Source organism: Xenopus laevis, chromosome 2L, assembly GCF_017654675.1.
Source record: "Xenopus laevis strain J_2021 chromosome 2L, Xenopus_laevis_v10.1, whole genome shotgun sequence".
In the NCBI taxonomy this organism is placed as follows: Eukaryota; Metazoa; Chordata; class Amphibia; order Anura; family Pipidae; genus Xenopus; species Xenopus laevis.
In genome coordinates, this window is record NC_054373.1 from 167,130,456 (window position 1) to 167,148,365 (window position 17,910).

The following is a 17,910-nucleotide window of genomic DNA, read 5'->3' on the forward strand; positions in this document are numbered from 1 at the left end:
CTCTGCCCGTCGGCATTACAACTGCATTAGTGTGTTATTGTTTAGGCACAAGTCTGTTGCACCTATAGACCCCGGAAGTATAGGTATGGGACCTGTTATCCAGAATGCTCGGGACCTGGGTTTTTTCTGGAGAATGGAATTTATTTGATAACTATCCCCCCTAGACTTGCTTTCAGAAATTAGCCCTTTTCTGTTCAGCCGAACCTAATCCGAACCCTTAATTTCATGTGTATTTAAATGTGTGGACAACTGAAGGTGACAGTTTCTTAAACTTTAATAGGCAACTCAGGGTAGAGCCCTGCAGCGGGTCGGGTACCCGTGGGTTACCCCGGAAAAAAAGTGGGCACCCTGTGGAATGAGGGGAGGATTTTCAGGTGCGGGTATAGATGTGGGTCTGCGGGTCGGGTTGTGGGTCTCATCTAAATCTCTTATCTTATGTAATATTGTTATATTTTACTCCTTTTAAAGTTTTACAAAACTTGTTTCTGTCCCCACCCACTTTTGATGACATCATTTCTGGTTTGCAGCACCATCACTTCCTGTTTGATGGTGGTTGGCGGGTTGCAGATAAGGCAGTTGCGGGTCCGGGTCGGCAGCGGATCAAAGTAAATATGCGGTTAGCGGTTTCGGGTTCGCGGGCAACGGGTCTTAGAAATTGGTTCCGCGTAGGACTCCAACTTAGGGTTTTGACATGGTTCAGTTAAATCCTTTATGGATAATTCCATACTTGTCCAAATCCAAGAATCATAGATACGGTGCATCTATAATTAGTATTCTAGCTGTAAATTAAATTAAGTGTGGCAAATTCACACCTGGTATTACTGCTGTAGTGGAGAAAACAGCACTACCGCCCATGACCACCAATGCCTAATTACTAATTAATAACTACAATAGCATCCACCTATAAGTGCATATACTGCTTGCAACTCTGCTGAGGCTCAACTCCTTGTTCCACATACAATTCTGTAATGAGTCTAAAAATGTTTTTTTTTCCAGGATAAAACTTCTAAATGTTAAAAAAAAAATTCTGTAGAGTCATATGACACTAATATCTGCAGTCATCTGTAACTGCAATGACCTTTCGATATCGATGTTTCAAATGGGTGAGGCCTGGGTGTTGACTAAGATATGCATGTCAGGTCTTGGAGAAAAAAGTCTGCAATGAAGGTTCTGCTTATTGCAGATCTCTAAAGAGATCTTGCTGAGATCTTGAAAATATGATGACATGTATCTGAGATATCAATGGTGTGACTGGGGTGCAAAGTGCACTGAACTTGCTTTGCAGGGAAAGTGTATTCCAAAACCATACAAACCATGGCTTGCTACTATGTAGCTTTGGAGCCAGAAAGATACAAAAGTACGAATATAGCTCCTAAATTATACAGAAGATTAGACCTAGTGGGTCTATTCTCTCCACTGTTTGATGTAGATGTTTTCTAGAGTAATGATAACAGTGAATAATTTGCAATTCCCCAAAAAGCAATTCCTTATGTAAAAATAGTTTATGGAGCACCATGATGTGATCGGGTCCACTACAATGAGACATCAGGCTACACAGCATCTAGTCAAGAAATAGGAATTCAGAGGCTGTGAACTACCTGAGATATCAGACCTGACAAGTGAAGATGATTTTCCATTTAAGTCCCAATATTTGATTTTAATTTTATTGCACCAAAAAAAGTTTGCAAGCTTTTACTAATATTAGTAAAAATAACAGTAATATTATCTGTACACGCATCTAACCCTTTCTTAACACTATGCAAATATCAGGATCTTTCTAGATCAAATTGTTGGACTGTGTGACAATGTGGTGGTGCATCACCCTGTTAAGTCAAGTAATTCATATAGACATTCTTTTCATCGTCATCATGTTTGCACTTCCTCAATAAAGCCAGTGTGTTAGTGATCTAACAATTAAGGGCTTACGTAACCCTTTCCTCTTGCAACACCTAGGGGCCGATTCACCAAGGGTCGAATATCGAGGGTTAATTAACGCTCTATATTCGACTGGGAATTAAAATCCTTCGACTTCGAATATCAAAGTCGAAGGATTTTAGCGCAAATAGTTCGATCGTTCGATTGAAGGAATAATCCTTCGATCGAACGATTAAATCCTTCGAAACGAACGATTCGAAGGATTTTAATCCAACGATCGAAGGATTATCCTTCGACCAAAAAAACTTAGGCAAGCCTATGGGGACCTTCCCCATAGGCTAACATTGAGTTTGGTAGGTTTTAGATGGCGAACTAGAGGGTCGAAGTTTTTTCTTAAAGAGACAGTACTTCGACTATCGAATAGTCAAACGATTTTTAGTTCGAATCCTTCGATTCGAAGTCGTAGTCGAAGGTCGAAGTAGCCCATTCGATGGTCGAAGTAGCCCAAAAAACACTTCGAAATTCGAAGTTTTTTTACTTCGAATCCTTCACTCAAAGTTAGTAAATCAGCCCCTTAGTTTCTTGATCAAGGTCCCCTGCTTGATCCAGCATTTTTTCATCTGATGTACTTGTTTTTTTCTGTGAAGTCCTTGTCTTGTTCCTAAGTCTCTGCCTGGTTCTTGAGACCTCTGCCTTGCTCCTAAGTCCCTATCTGGTTACCTAGTCCCTGTCTTGTTTCTGTGCACCTGCCTGGTTCTTCTGTCCCTGCCTGGTTCCTGATTCCCTGACTGGTTTCTGAGTCCATGTCTGGTTCCTGAGTCCCAGTCTGGTTCCTGCCTGCTTCCTGCATCTCTGCCTGCTTCCTGCATCTGTCTTGTTCCTGAATGCCTGCTTGGTTCCTCCGTCCCTGGCTGCCTTGGTTCTGATTCCCTGGCTGGTTCCTGAAACCCTGACTCATTTCTAAGTCACTGCCTGGTTCATGAGCCCTACCTTGTTCCCGAGTCCCAAGCAGGTTCTTGCCTTGTTTCAAAGTCCCTGTCCTGTTTCTAAGCCTCTGGCTGGTTCCCGCTTGGTCACTGAGTCCTGCCTACTTCCAGTGACCGGTCTCTATTCCTTGCCCAACTCCTGAGAATTTCTTGGTTCTTATCTCTGGACTGATTGGACTATTGCCCTGATTCTGGCTTGGACAGGACCCTGCATTTGCCTTCTGCCTACCCCCACCTATATATAGGACTTTGTTTCAGCTTGCCACCTGCCTTGACATCTGGCCTGTAATTGGACTGTTAACTCATTACTATGAGCAAATAATATTCCTTGCTGCTTTAGCAGACTGTTCAAGGTACCATTTACCAGTGTTATTAACTTCAGCCCAATTACACTCGACTCTTTGTCCCTGACGCCAGTATCAGCCGATACTTCAGCAAGAAAAGTCTACAATTTCATAGCTCTCTTGGCAAAACATCTTTTCATGCCTTAAGATAATTACCTTCTAATCTCTTCTTATCTCACGCACAATTCCTTAATATCACAAATATTTTGTATCTTTGCACAAATACGTATTGAATCCGACTGTGACACGTGTACCATTAAAATGTTTTTTGTTGTTTTTTTTTGCAATGTCAGGCCATGTCCAATTACACATTTCAGAACACTTTTAAATAAATATTTATTCATATATTTTGTAGCTGTAAAAATATTACATTTTGTTTTGTAAATGTACCATACATTTCAGCCTTTTTGCCTAATGACCCAGAGTTTGTGAGGTGCATGTTATTTTGCTAATGCAAAAGAAAAATTTAAAAAAAAAAACAACCACAAAAAATAAAGTATAATACTTTTCCCCTCGTAGTTATTCATAAAGATTTATTAGGATCATTTTGCAAATTATTTAGAAAAGGGTGCTAATGGATTATGACAGTTCACGCTGAAAGCAATTTCAATAGCAGATGTTACAATGACCCCCTAGGAAGAACTGTATTTTGTGGTGTAGATAGTGGAGATAGTCAGTGCACAGAAATACAAGTTTACGTACTAGAATTAACCAGTAAACCTGGGGCCAGCCTTTTCATATCTGATGAGCTTTAGTGAGAATTGGGGGACTCCCTTCAGCCACTTTATATCAGCCAGCCCCATCAACATTTTCTGCGTTCCTGTGGAAAAGGCACCTACAATTTTACTGCACAGAGCATTTAACTATGACAACATTGAGGAGGATATGGTGCTCTTCTGAGGTTCAGCACTAAAGAGAATAAGTAACCATCTCATCTGTTATATGTTTAACTGGTAGAATATATAAGCGTATATAGCAAACCTTAGGTACCTTTGAACAGCCAAGGAGATACTAGGGTGTTTAGAGTTCCATAAGCCACTTGCTTGACAGGACATTTTAGAGATAACAGCACAGGTGTTGACAGAGTTTTGTGGGTTTTGCTATGGTATGTGGTCATGATATTCCAGAGCAGAATAAAATAAAATGTGAACATATGAAGGTTTTTACTAACAACCCCCCAGCTCAGGACAGACTAGAAGCAGAGTAGAAATTTGGGAAGCTACGGGCTTAGTGGTGGCAAAACAGACTTTGCAGGGGCTCCTGATTCTAGAAGAGCCAAACCAATCTCTCTTCAGTTTTTGGTAAGGGAATTAAGGGTGCCTGTCTGGGCCACAAGGTTAAAAAATTATTATTTATTATAACTATGACACTGCTACTATTGGGACTATCTCTCCCTCCTGTACCTGATATCCCACAGCCAGAGGTCGTTTTTAGAGGCTGATATCCATACTTCTCCTATAGGCACATCTCTCCCTACTATACCTGCTATCCCACAGCCACACTCCCTTCCCAGAGACTATTATCCCGCTGCTACTATAGACACCATCTCTCCCTACTAAACTTGCTATCCCAGAGCCACAATCCATTTTTAGAGGTTGATAACTCTACTTCTACTATAGGCACTGCACTCTCCCTACTATACCAGCTATCCCACAGCCACAATTCAGTGGATATTATCATTAAGGTTCTCTACACTCTTTCTACCTTCAGTTTCTGCTTTGCTGGTGGGCCACAGTAAGTACAGTCTTCGGTGCAATCCTGCTTGAACCTTCCCAAAGACAGATCTCCTAAACTGGGAGCTGACAGATTCCTATTGCAGAACAGCTGTGGATTGCAAGGGGTGGAGTTTCTAAACAACCCAGATCTGTTCTTTGATAAAAGCAAGCAGCTATCTAATGGTAGAACTTCAAAAAAGTATATTCTGTAAGCACCAAAGGCCACAATGCCCTCTAGGTCAACTGAAATGAATATGGCGGTCATGGATTCTCACAGGACAGCCAGGCACTTTGGAGCTTTAAGAATAAACCCCTATATTTCATGAACGGTGTTCATACGTTTACAAAGTTATGGGCACAAAGTAGATTGTCACCTTTAGGGTCACATAGGTTGGTTTTGATATTATTTTGTTACATTAATCCATGCACCATAATAATAGACTTGCATGAATTTTAACCACAGGTTTATAATGGCCTTTAACATTTAATGTTTACAGAGCCTAAAGCTTCGAAAATGCCTATATGGCCTGTACATATTTCATTAAAAATAAACTCTATATAATAAATAAATATATAAAATAAATATAATGTAGCCTTTGGAATTTCTATAAATAAATTTAACTTTTTTGTGTTTTTTATTTTTATTTTTTTTGCTTTTTTTTTTCCTTTCTACTTTCTTTACTAAGAGGTCTTTGATTGATGCTTGTTAGGAACGACAACCCAACAAGCAATCAACTGAAAAGTCTTTTTTTTTGTTTTTAAGACTGCACCCATCCATGCCTTTGTAAATGCGCGTACACTTGAGCAGGCCTTCAGCCAAAAAATCCAGATGAATTGAAGTATGGCAAAAACTGATCAAAAATGTATAAGCATGTCTATTTCCCAGCATGCATCAGGCCTCATTCCTCCTTGCTTCGCAGTGTGATTTATATATCTTTTTGTTCTCAGCCTTGTAATAAGTCAAGCGAGTGGACACAGCCTTTCTTCCAGGAGGACAAACCTTTAAGTGCAGAACGGAATCAGCATGTTCCATCCAAGCCTCCATCATACATTATGCATGCGACAAAAGTTTGGCAACAGTGTAGCTGATGTGATGACCCGGCTAATCAATAAGAACTCACCGCGTGAAACCTTTTATAGTGGTAACCTTTTTTGTTTTATGTTTGTTTGTTTTTTTTTTGTTTTTTTTAAAGGCTCGAGTGAAGTAATTGTCTTTGTCAACTTTGGCTTAAAATATCTTTATAAAGTTCAGGTACTTTTTCAGGGTCCACGGGTCTCGGTAAAAAATGGGTAAATTTCTGGTGCCGTTTAGTCCTAGTCCCATCCCGCGAAGTCCCATCTTTATTCAACGCTACGTAGTATCTCCGCCCAGTGTCCGCATGTTTATAAAGGTTAGAGGAATAGGTGTTGTACCAGTTTTCTTCAAACTGCTCTCGGAACACGCACTCTTGCGTCAGCTTTTCCTGCAGAGAAAATAGAAGGAGAAATAGTCGCATTATATTTCTGAAACTGATTCTTATTATTCTCTTTCATATCTATAGCTCGGACACATCATATAGAGAATGCTAAATCATTCACATCAGGCCCTGCCCTGTGGAGCTTACAATCTAATTTGCCAACTGCATGCCCACATACACACACTGCTTGCAATTTCATCAGAAGTCCTCTAATGTACCACTAGGTTTCTGGACTGTACGGAATTCAAGATTAGTGATGGATGAATTTGCGCGAAACGGCGAAAAAACGTTTTTTGACGCTGATGCCCGTTTTCGACGCCAGCGTCCGATTTTTTGGACGCCGGCGACAATTTTTTTTGGATGCCGGGCAAACTTTCGTCAGCGAATTTTCACGGCCGTTTCGCGAATCGCGCAAATTCGCCACGAATTCGCGCCTGGCGAATAAATTCGCCCATCACTATTCAAGATTCAATCCTAATGCAGACTGTGCCCTGATTAGAACTAAACCACCCAGGAAGGTAAGAAGCATTTACCACTGGGCCCCAGTGTTGCAAAAATTACATCTATTATTTTTCCCTGTATTAAACACTGAAACACGGGACAAGAATGCTCGGGACCCGAGGTTTTCTAGTTAGTGGATCTTTCTGTAATGTGGATCTTCTAGAAAAATCATGTGAACATGAAATAACCCCAATAGGCTGGTTTTGCCTCCAATGAGGATTAATTATATCTTAGTTTGGATCAAGGTACAAGGTACTGTTTTATTATTTAATTATTTATACAGAGAAAAAGGAAAGTGTCTTTAAAAATGTATTTGGATAAATTCAATTCCAAGCTTTCCTGATAACAGGTTTCCGGATAATGAATAATGAGTCTGTACACTTAGACCCAAACCATTTTTGGGTGTTATACCTGCTGTGTTTTTTTTATGGAAGACTCAGCATTTAAGGACAAGGAAATCCTGATGTAAACACCCTCGGAGAATATGTTTTTCCCTGGGGCTTGTGATACTTTTAGGGAAAACACTGCACCAGCCTGGGTAGAACTAACACAGCACTACAAAGCCATCTTACCTTACTCCCAAGTATCCTTGGTTTGGGCAGAGCAGGTTATTCTTAATTTTTTAACACCGTTTCTGGTCAGTTTTTTAATATAAGAACAGTTAAGATTTGTTTTCACTCTAACTATTGTGTCCCATGAAGCAGTGTTAAGATGTCCTTGGGCCTCTTTAGTGAAGCTCATGAGGAATAGTTTGTGCATGGCGGCCCGGAGTGCAATACAGATCAGCCGTATACAATTTCCAAATTTTCATCTTTCCATTGATCTCTCTATGAATTTTCTAGTATTTCAGAGGACAACCATGTGTAGAATTTAATGCTTCTAATTCTATCATTCTTAGAGCTTTGGATCTGTCAGCTAAACTCTTGTCTGCCCCATGCATTTCGTGCGAGCGGGGACTCGTGACATTCCACTACAATTTTAGCCTAATATTGATAAGAGTTAGTGGTGTCAGTGCCCTCACACTCTCCAACACACAGTTATGTAGTCTGGGAACTTCAGATGTCCTGGCAAATACATTTCTTTATTCCCACCCACAGAGATTTGAAACGTCCACAGTGGAAAATTGTTCTTCATATAGGCACCATTTAACACAATCAGAAATAAGGGTAGAACTCACCAAAATAGACTTGCAGGTTCAGGAGCACTTGCTCCAGACCTTAGGGAGCACTATGACAGCCTATGATGATGTGGCCACATTTTGGCACAAAACGCGTAAGGCTTTATAGACGTGAAATCTAAATACATTTCTGAATTCTGTTATATGAGTGTTACAGTGTGCCTTCCTGCTGTCTTGAAATGTTCATTTAATACAACAGCATATATAAACTATAATATATAATAATATAATAATATATATATATATATATATATATATATATATATATATATATATATATATATATATATATATATATATATATATATATATATATAAAGCCATTGGTTGCCGGCACTCACCTCCGCCATTCGATCATTTCGCCGGGTGCTAACCCAATTCAATATAAAGTCCAAAAATAAAAGGAAGCACTCACGGCATCCTGATGACGGTCCCTTGAGGTACCGAAATGTGTTGATGTTTATATGATTCAGTAAAGGTCTTCTAACAACCTTAATGCCGTGAGTGCTTCCTTTTATTTTTGAACTATATATATATATATATATTAAAGCGGCCTCATTCTACATATTTACTTGGAATGAGTGAAAAACACAGTCTAGAAGAATTGGATGAATAACTATCACATAAAATAACACATTTTGGAAAGGATAAATGGAAAAAAATCAGGGTGCTGCACTGAGTTATACAAGGACGCCCCCCTGGAACCCTTCAGATTGTGGTGGGTTTTGGCCATGCCCGTTCCACCACCAGCCATACCACCTGACCATGCTCCATGGTCCGACTGCTTCTCAAGATTTTGGTGAATTTGAATGGAAGGAGTACGGTGACATTCAGTGCAAATTACTGACAGCTGAGGGGAGGTTAAAGTAGGGTGACTTGTCTGATTACACAAAATGAGCACAAAAGGGTGACAACAACTGTATAAAGTGGTGAGTGTATGGAGGCCCACACAGTAATTTGTTAAGGTTGACAGTGATACTGGGGGGCAAGTGATGCTGATCCGTAGCTCTGTTTGTCACCTGAACATTTGCAGTCAAGGTAACAGTGACATTATACATCTTGTGTGAACTCTCTCTGCAGTCATTGCACGGTTAGCTTAATTTCCTGCAGAGGTTCCTACTGAATGGGCTTCTACTGAATGGATTTAGGAATCCAACTTAGCAATTCCAGAATAATTTGTCTGGTAAGTCCCATTGGTTTTTAGCATACAGGTATGTAACCTGTTATCCAGAATGCTCAGGACCATGGATCTTTCCAAATTAGAGACAATCGTTTTGCCACCAATAAGGGTCAATTATATGTTAGTTTGGGTCAAGTACAAGGTACTGTTTTTATTATTACAGAGAATAAGGAAAGCATGTTTAAAATTTTGAATTATGTGTTTAAAATGTAGTCTATGGGAGACGCTCACGTACAAGTTCCCAAGCTGTTTGGGCAAGAAAAAAAATGACAAATCACACAAAAGTCTTTATCTGCGGGAAAAAATATTTTTTAAGTTGAGATCAAATCACACACAGCCTGTAATAAATCTACCCCTTGCTCTGCTTCTGCTACTTCAATGTGTTGTGACTTTAAGAAATTGTAAAAGAAAGAGGAGAGAAAGATTTGCTGCCAGATTCCTTTCTCCGCCTCACTTGTATTGTAACAGAAGCTGATCAGTCTTTGTACTGTTCTGTAGGTCTTATGCAATTCTATCCTTCCTCGTGCATAATGTTCATTTAATTAATCACATGGGGATGTATAATGATAAAAAAGAATTTCAGAAAATTGGAGAAAAAAAAAAAAGACTTACTGTTTTATCAACATTGTAAAAGACAAAAAAAAATGTGCAATAGCAGGAGAATCAGCCAACCGCTAAGTAAGTTGTTTATTTGCATGGACGCTTGCCATGGTGACCGTGTTGCTCAAAATGTGCTCGTCTGCAAATGTTTTATTTATACAGAGTCAGGAGACATATTGCAACAGGAAGAGCAACACATTAACTGTAAGGATTAAGCTCCATCAAGTACAGAGAAAAAGTAAATCATTTTTAAAAATTTATTTATTTGGATAAAATGGAATCTATGGGAGATGGCCTTTCCGTCATTTAGAAACCCATTATTCAGAATTCTGAATAATGGGTTTCCGGGTAACAGATTCCATACCTGTAGGGTGGCCACCTGTCCGGATTTCACCCGGACAACCTGGTTTTTGGAAAGGCTGTTTTGGTGTAAAGTGCCTGTCCGGATTTCCAAATGAGCAAATCCGGACAGGACATTGAAGCTAATGACATGGCTATCAGCCAATCGCTGATCGCCACATCATCAGCCCCACCCCGACGTCACAGACCCGCCCCTAATGTCACCAGCCCGCACCCCACGTCACTGGTCCACTACCCAACATCATCCACCACACCCTGTCCGTTTTCCAAGAACTAAAATGTTGGCAACCCTACATACATATTCGCAGCAAATTCACTAGAAGTCATTTAATATCTGGAAACCCCATCATTCAATGAGCGATTGCATCTGGAGTCTGGCTAAAATATCCTATTGACTTTTTTTTTTTAGGTTTACATTGGTCAATAGCCTCAGGGCTCTACATTACATAAATACCTCTTACCTGCAAAACCTAGGTTTCATTCACTATGGATAAAAGAGCCCATGTCTGCTTTAGGGTTCAAGCATACAGGCAGATTTGGGGAGATTTAGTCGCCTGGAGACTAATCGCCTCTTCTGCGGGACGACAATCTCCCCAAACTGCCTTCCCCCTGCCTGCCGCCTGCTATAATGACAAAACGCCAGTGCCAATGCTTTGATTTCCGAAGTCGCCCGAATTTGCCACACAAGGAAGTCGAATCTCCCAGAATCTGCCTGTGTGCTTGAACCCTTAAAGCAGAAGTTCTCTGCCTTTTTTATTGCTGTTTCACCTGCTTATCACAAGGCAGGCCTCATTGATGTGAAACATCCCTGAATTGGGGTTCCAGGTTCCTGCCAACACTACCATATTAAAGGGGTGGTTCACCTTTAAGTTAACTTTTAGTATGTTATAGAATGGCTAATTCTAAGCAACTTTTCAATTGGTTTTCATTAGTTACAGTTTTATAGCTATTTTCCTTTTTCTTCTGACTCACTGCAGGTTTCAAATGGGCATCGCTGACCCCTTCTAAAAAAACAAATGCTCTGTAAGGCTACAAATGTATTGTTATTGCTACTTGGCATTTCTCATCTTTCTATTCAGCCCCTCTCCTATTCATATTCCAGTCTCTTATTCAAATCAATACATGGTTGCTAGGGTAATTTGGACCCTAACAACCAGATTGTTAAAATCCTTCTGCCTGGCAGAACCGAATCCGAATCCTAATTTACATATGCAAATTACGGCGCGGGAGGGAAATCTCATGACTTTTTGCCACAAAACAAGGAAGTAAAAAATGTTTTCCCCTTCCCACCCATAATTTGCATATGCAAATTAGGATTCGGATTCGGTTCGGTATTCGGCCGAATCTTTCATAAAGGATTCGGGGGTTTGGCCGAATCCAAAATAGTGGATTCAGTGCATCCCTAGTAATTTTGCTGCAAATCCAGTGCTGAAAAAATGAATCAATGTAACAGGGCTCCCAATAGGTAGAGAAGCCTTCTTCAATAGATATTAGAAACACAGGGAAGATACTTAAGGTAAGGCCTTTATAAAATAGGACATGTTGCCCCTCTGGTGTAACTGATCCAAGGGCACAACTGACCCATTTCTTGGCCTAAAACACACTTTACTTAAATGAATGCCAACTTTATGCGTGTTAAATCTCCAGCACTACTAAAGTATTCTTATTTGATGCTCCAACCATTTCTACCCTGAAACCAAATCAGTGAAAGTGTTTAAGGTGGGTCACGGCTTGATGCACGCTCTTTTAAGTCTTCGGATAATCAATTTTCCGCTCCTCCACTAAATTAGACGCTGTCTACCAGGGAGAAAAATGAAAGGATGCTTTTGCACAAAAATGGTTATTTTGGCATTCCACGCAAGGTTAAATTAACTTACCCTTTGACACTGCCTTGAGTCAAGCCTAATAACTAGCCCAGGTGCACATCTTATTATAAAGAAATTCTGTTTAAGCACTGGGCATCTTTTAGGAGCCTGGCCTCCCATTTCAGCAGCCTCCCCCAGTCTAGGACATCTCCATAGTCTTTAGTTGCAATAGTTGCGCCGTTATGGTTAATATTTTTTCAATTCATTGGGAATACAGAGAACTCATTAGGCTGATAATGATCCTTGTTTCTTTAAATTGGAATATGAAATAAGGTCCAGAGTGGATCATTATGACCCTAATAACATGGGGTTAGTTGTCACCTCTGGGAATATCCTGCACTGTGATTGAAGACTGGAGGTGGCAACGTCTGTTATGGAATACGTCTGACCTTTTTATTAAAAGGGTGACACTACACAAGTGCATATTAGTTGCAGTAACTTAGTAAGATGATCCACACTCCTTTATGGGGCTAAATGCACCACATACAGTCATCTGTGTACTTAACCTACAAGGGGGTGGGTTAAGTACACAGATGCTTTTATCTCAAGCGAACACACTGCAGCATCAAGGATCCATTATCCAGAAAGCTCTGAATTACAGAAAGGCCATCTCCCAAATACTTCAAAAATTTTAAAATGATTTCCTTTTTCTCTGTAATAATAAAACAGTACCTTGTACTTGATCCCAACTAAGATTATTCCTTATTTTAATCCTTATTCTTTAATTAATTGGAAGCAAAGCCAGCCTATTGGGTTTATTTAATGTTTACATGATTTTCTAGTAGACTTAAGGTATGAAGATTCAAATTATGGGAAGATCCCTTATCCGTAAAACCCCTGGTCCCGAGCATTAAAGATAACAGGTCCCATAACTGTATTTATTAAATTTATCCAGGTGTGGTATTTGTAGTTTGCACAGGTGGGTGCACCCCCTACAACTACAACATGGTAACTGGAGCCAAAAGAAGACTTGAGCTTTGCCATTATCTACACTCTATCAAACATAGTTAAAGTGCTATCATTTCCTCTCTCCAGACAAATCACACCGCTTCTAGGCCAACTACATTAATGAGCGCTATTAACGAGATTTTATTGCTTTTCTTCCTTGAATATCAGCCACAGTTAATACAATTTACACAGTAGCACAATTGTTAGTAGTGCTGTCTCATATCGCTGGGGTCAAAAGTCTGATTCTCACCAGCGCTCTATCTGTGCTACCCTATAGTGGGCTTGATTCCGGCTATATTTATACAGTTTGTATGTTCTCCCTAAGGTATTTAGGCACCGGAACTTAGTCCACTCCCTCCTCTCACAGTAGAAAGGAATACCCCCCCTTCCCAAGACCAGCAATGAATTTAGTCACATGTGACCAATGGTGGGCTGGGGGGGGGGAAGAATTATATTATATATAGGCCACCCTGAGGGCCACTCCCTGAAGCTGCAGACTGTGTAATCTAAAAGTCAATGCCACTCTTAAGCACTGCAGGGGGACATAAAAATCTCTTGAAGGGCCACAAATGGCCTGTGGACCTTCAGTTGGACAGTATATATATATATATATATATATATATATAGTTTATCTATTGCTTAAATTCACAGCAGCTTCCGGACATGCCGTGAGCCACCAGCTCTTGCACTACAGCTCTCCTTGCAGTTGTCCTATTGTTCCACATGGGCCTATCAGCACTAGGATTGCCACCCGGCTGGTATTTCACCGGCCTAGCTGGTAAAATACTAGCCAGGGCCGGGGCCGGAATTACAAATTAACCTACAATGTACTTACTGGTAGATTCCTAAATCCTATTTGTCTAGCATCCAGCCTGCCCCTGATCCAATCTAATTTAGCTCCATACTCCCCTTCCATCCTGCCCATTATCTCTTTCAACCACCTTTTTCAGATTTTGCCTTCGCTTTGGCTGCCAGCACCCAACTCTCTCCCCATTTACAGCATAGTGTCCCTTCTCTGTCCCATTTCCACCTCCAATCAAAAGGTAGCACCCTAGGTCAACCAAAAGTTGGCAACCCTAGTTAGCACCTGCCAAGGCAAGCCCAGGTCTCCGTTCAACCCCACCACTGCGATGTGATGAGCGGGGTGTGGGGTAGTGACAAGACGCCTATTTGTTACCTGTGCAACAAATCCACCCTCAGCTAGTGTTACAGTTGGGCTGAAACTAGGGGTAGGTGGGCAGAAGAGATATGTACCTAGTGACCCCCCCACCATTGAGACCTAGGCACGTGCCTCTTCCTCCCAAACCTGGTACAGAAATCTATTGGACTTATTTGAACTTTTTCCTTAAAGGAATCCATTGGCTACATTAGCATGTTAATCCCATATTTCAATCCAACCCCGAACAAGTGTCAAAAACTTCAATAATATCCGCATTTATTTTTTTACTCATCAGCATATTAAATACACAGGGACAGAAATAGCATTTGATTTAACTGCCCCTGACAGCAAGCATTTATTTAAGACAGCAATTTCCCCATCAAGTGGAATGGCAACCCCAGCTGACACTGTAATTATGAAAATCAGGCGCAACGTCTCCTGCAATAAATAAATAATGAACATAAATGATCGCCCAGAATTGACACATTGTGCCAGGTTCCATGCGATGCTCCTTACGCGTTTGCTCTTTTCTCTTCTTTGAATTCACAGTGATCACCGGCCTATTTGACAATGTCAATTATTTATCTGCATTATGGTAAAATGAATTATTTACCATCACCAGAGGAATCTCTTAACCTTACAATAGCAAGCGCACAGCTATAAAGGGAGGCCGAGAGCTTTTCTCTCCTTACAGGGTTCGTGTTCATAATATGACATTTATTAACGTAGACAGCAATAGCATCTGTTCTGCTGAAATACATTTCTGGTGATAAAGTTTCTACTGCAGCCACTACACCCATGTTACATGGGAGAACCGAAAAAATGTTCAGGTCAGCCCTATTTTTTTTTAGATTTACCCTTTAATACAGTTCATTGCACGTTGTAGATGCCCCAATTACTTGTTCTAGGCCAGAGCAGGTGTTTTATCCCAGAGTTAACTCCTTCCACTTCTCGTGAATTACGACTGAATGCTGTTGGGACATGGAATTAATAACAGCTAGTCTGTCATCCATGTTCTTAAATAAGAGAAAATGAAGGGCAGATATAACTTTCTTTTTGCCATTCTTTAGTGACAAGTAGAAAACTGCTGGCTAACACAATGGAACTTTGAATTTCAATGGCTAAGGCACAATATGACCATTGTTAATATTTTGGAACGTTGAGGAGATGCTTGGAATTTCTAGGCCCAACACTTTGCTCAAATTATTCACACCAGTGAAGAGAAATGACTCTCATTGTGTTTGCTTGTATAAATGAGTGGTAATACTGAATAAAAATCAGAAAAATGCTGGGTGAGTGTTAAACTGGTTTCGACCACACCCTTGATACAGGATCAGAATCAATAAAAGTTGCATCAAGACTCAAACTGCCACCGCATCCCGTTCTCACTGGTAAAATTGTACACGGCAAATGACTAATTAGCAATGAGTTCAGATGAAATCTGCATAACTGCACTGAAATCAGTACAGCCTGCAGCACACCCAGTGTCGGACTGGCCCACCAGGATACCTGGAAAAGTCCCGGTGGGCCAAGGTGTCAGTGGGCCCTCATGCTGCTAGACATTTAGCCTATTTCATGGCCATTTCTATGGGAACAAAGAGGCTAAATAGATGGACTAATAGATTATAGTATGTAAAGAAAAGAGACTAGGAGAATAGAGGTGAGTGAGGAGAAGAAGAATAATAGTAGTAATAAGAGTGGGCCCCTGGTGTAAGATTAATTGGTGGGCCCCTAGTCAAAGGTTTTTGGGTGGGCCCCACTTGTCCCAGTCCGACACTGAGCATACCTATTAACCAGTGGCAAGATGTGGGTTTAATGTATGTCCAACATAAATCACAGAAAACAGTGGACTTAGCTAAAGCTAAACACATCTAAATGAATGCTAATGATTGATGCATTTAGGGATTCGCAAACCCGAATTTGCATATGCAAAATAAGGGTGGGAAGGGGAAATCATTTTTACTTCCTTGTTTTGTGACAAAAAGTCACACAATTTCCCTCCCCGCCTCTATTTTACATATGCAAATTAGGATTTTGTGCAACCTAATATATATATATATATATAAGCCATAGGTACAAGCTGCACACCTTGAATGTACATAAAGAGACCTGGGTGCTCAAGCGAATATTATAAATATAGAGTCTGGCACTCACAGGGTTTGCACAAAAACAAGAAAAAGGGTTATCTAATGAATAACGGTAAAGGTTTATTAAGCCAACATTTCGGTTGGCTTAATAAATATATATATATATATATATATATATATATATATATATATATATATATATATATATATACACACACAAAGTTTTTAAAGGCAATCCTAAACTATCCAAATATAGAGGATGAGACATGAGACAGGCCACTGGATGAGGAACACATCATCATACTATAGTGTCAGACTGGCCCACCGGGATACCAGGAAAACTCTGGAACTCTTGCTTTTAACCATTTGGCCTATTTCATGGTCATTCACTATTTGTTTATGGGAACAACGAGACTTTATGGAAGAATAGAGTATAGTATGTAAAGAAAAGAGACTAGGAGAATAAAAAGGTCGAGTGAGGAGAGGAGGTATAATAGTTTGAAAAGTGGGCCCACGGTCTAAGGTTTTCTGGTGGGCCCCTGTGATCCCAGTCTGACCGTGATAATACTTATGTAGGATAATGAAACCTGCCCGACTAATATCTGTCTAATTTTCAGCAAAAAAAAACAGCCTTCCTGACTAGCACATGGATGCTTCCTAGCCCAGGTTCCAAACACAACCCTTTATTTATTGTAGAGCTGGATCCTACAATCATCTCCAGACTGACTCTATCTGACCTCCATTTAGCAGACTCATCAGGGACAATTGCTATGTTTGCAAATCCTTTTCTGTTGGCCTGCTTTTGGTGTGGGCTTTGACAAAAAGATTATGTCAGTTTTTTATGCCTCGTGTGGCCAGTGTTATGTCTTGTGGAGATACCCTTCTTTCCCTTTGTTGCCGAACCCCTCAGGCTACTATATTATGCAAGTGTCACATCCCTTTCTGACCAGGCCTAAATGGCTCTCACCCTTCGGACACCAGCAGACACATGAATGAGAATGTGTATGGGGGAGATCCCAGCAGGAAACTGACAGCTTTGATTTATGGTTCTGAGCACACATCTAACTTTTGTGCATCTATCAACCATTAACTCACTGAGCAGCACCAGCCTTTCCTAACCCATCAATATTTCATGCCATCATTAGCTTTTCACTCTCCTCTACATTTTCACAGACTGGTTCAAAGACAATGGACAACACTTCACCAACAGGCCACACATGTCTTTCTCTATGCTTGAGAGATTACTCTGTAATTATGTTGTTTACATTTTGTTATTAACGAAAGGGTTATGTTTCAGGATATCTTATGTGATAGGTCACACTGGAGACTGTCTGAAAACACATTTAAATTTCAGTTTGCGGTGACCTCCATAGACTCATAGGTCAACAACCTTTAGCAGTAGCAAGGGCCTTTAGAATAGTAGTCGAGAGAAGAAAGAGTAGGGGATACTTGTCAAAGTAGAGCGTGATGGTAAAAACAATTATTATGAAGTTGAAGATGTGTGTGAAGGTAGTAGGCTGATGGGCCATAATGCCCTTGGTCCAATAAATGTAATAATGTAATAATGTAATGCCCTTGGTCCAATAAAGGCCGTTTTATTCTAAACAGTGGGTGCTGTACTAATTTCTTCGCCAGTATTGCCAGTGGGAGGTGGCC

The 17,910-nt window shown here is 40.4% G+C and overlaps 1 protein-coding gene across 1 annotated transcript in view; it reads right to left on the reverse strand.

The window, feature by feature from the left end:
• Positions 1 to 4,567: 4,567 nt before the first annotated feature.
• Positions 4,568 to 17,910, reverse strand: part of LOC108708721 (fibroblast growth factor 9-like) — a 40,442-nt gene continuing 27,099 nt past the window's right edge. The window contains exon 3 of the mRNA XM_018247733.2: positions 4,568 to 6,383. Coding sequence (XP_018103222.1) covers positions 6,138 to 6,383 — 246 coding nt within the window. The 3' untranslated portion in view covers positions 4,568 to 6,137. The remainder of the gene's footprint in view (positions 6,384 to 17,910) is intronic.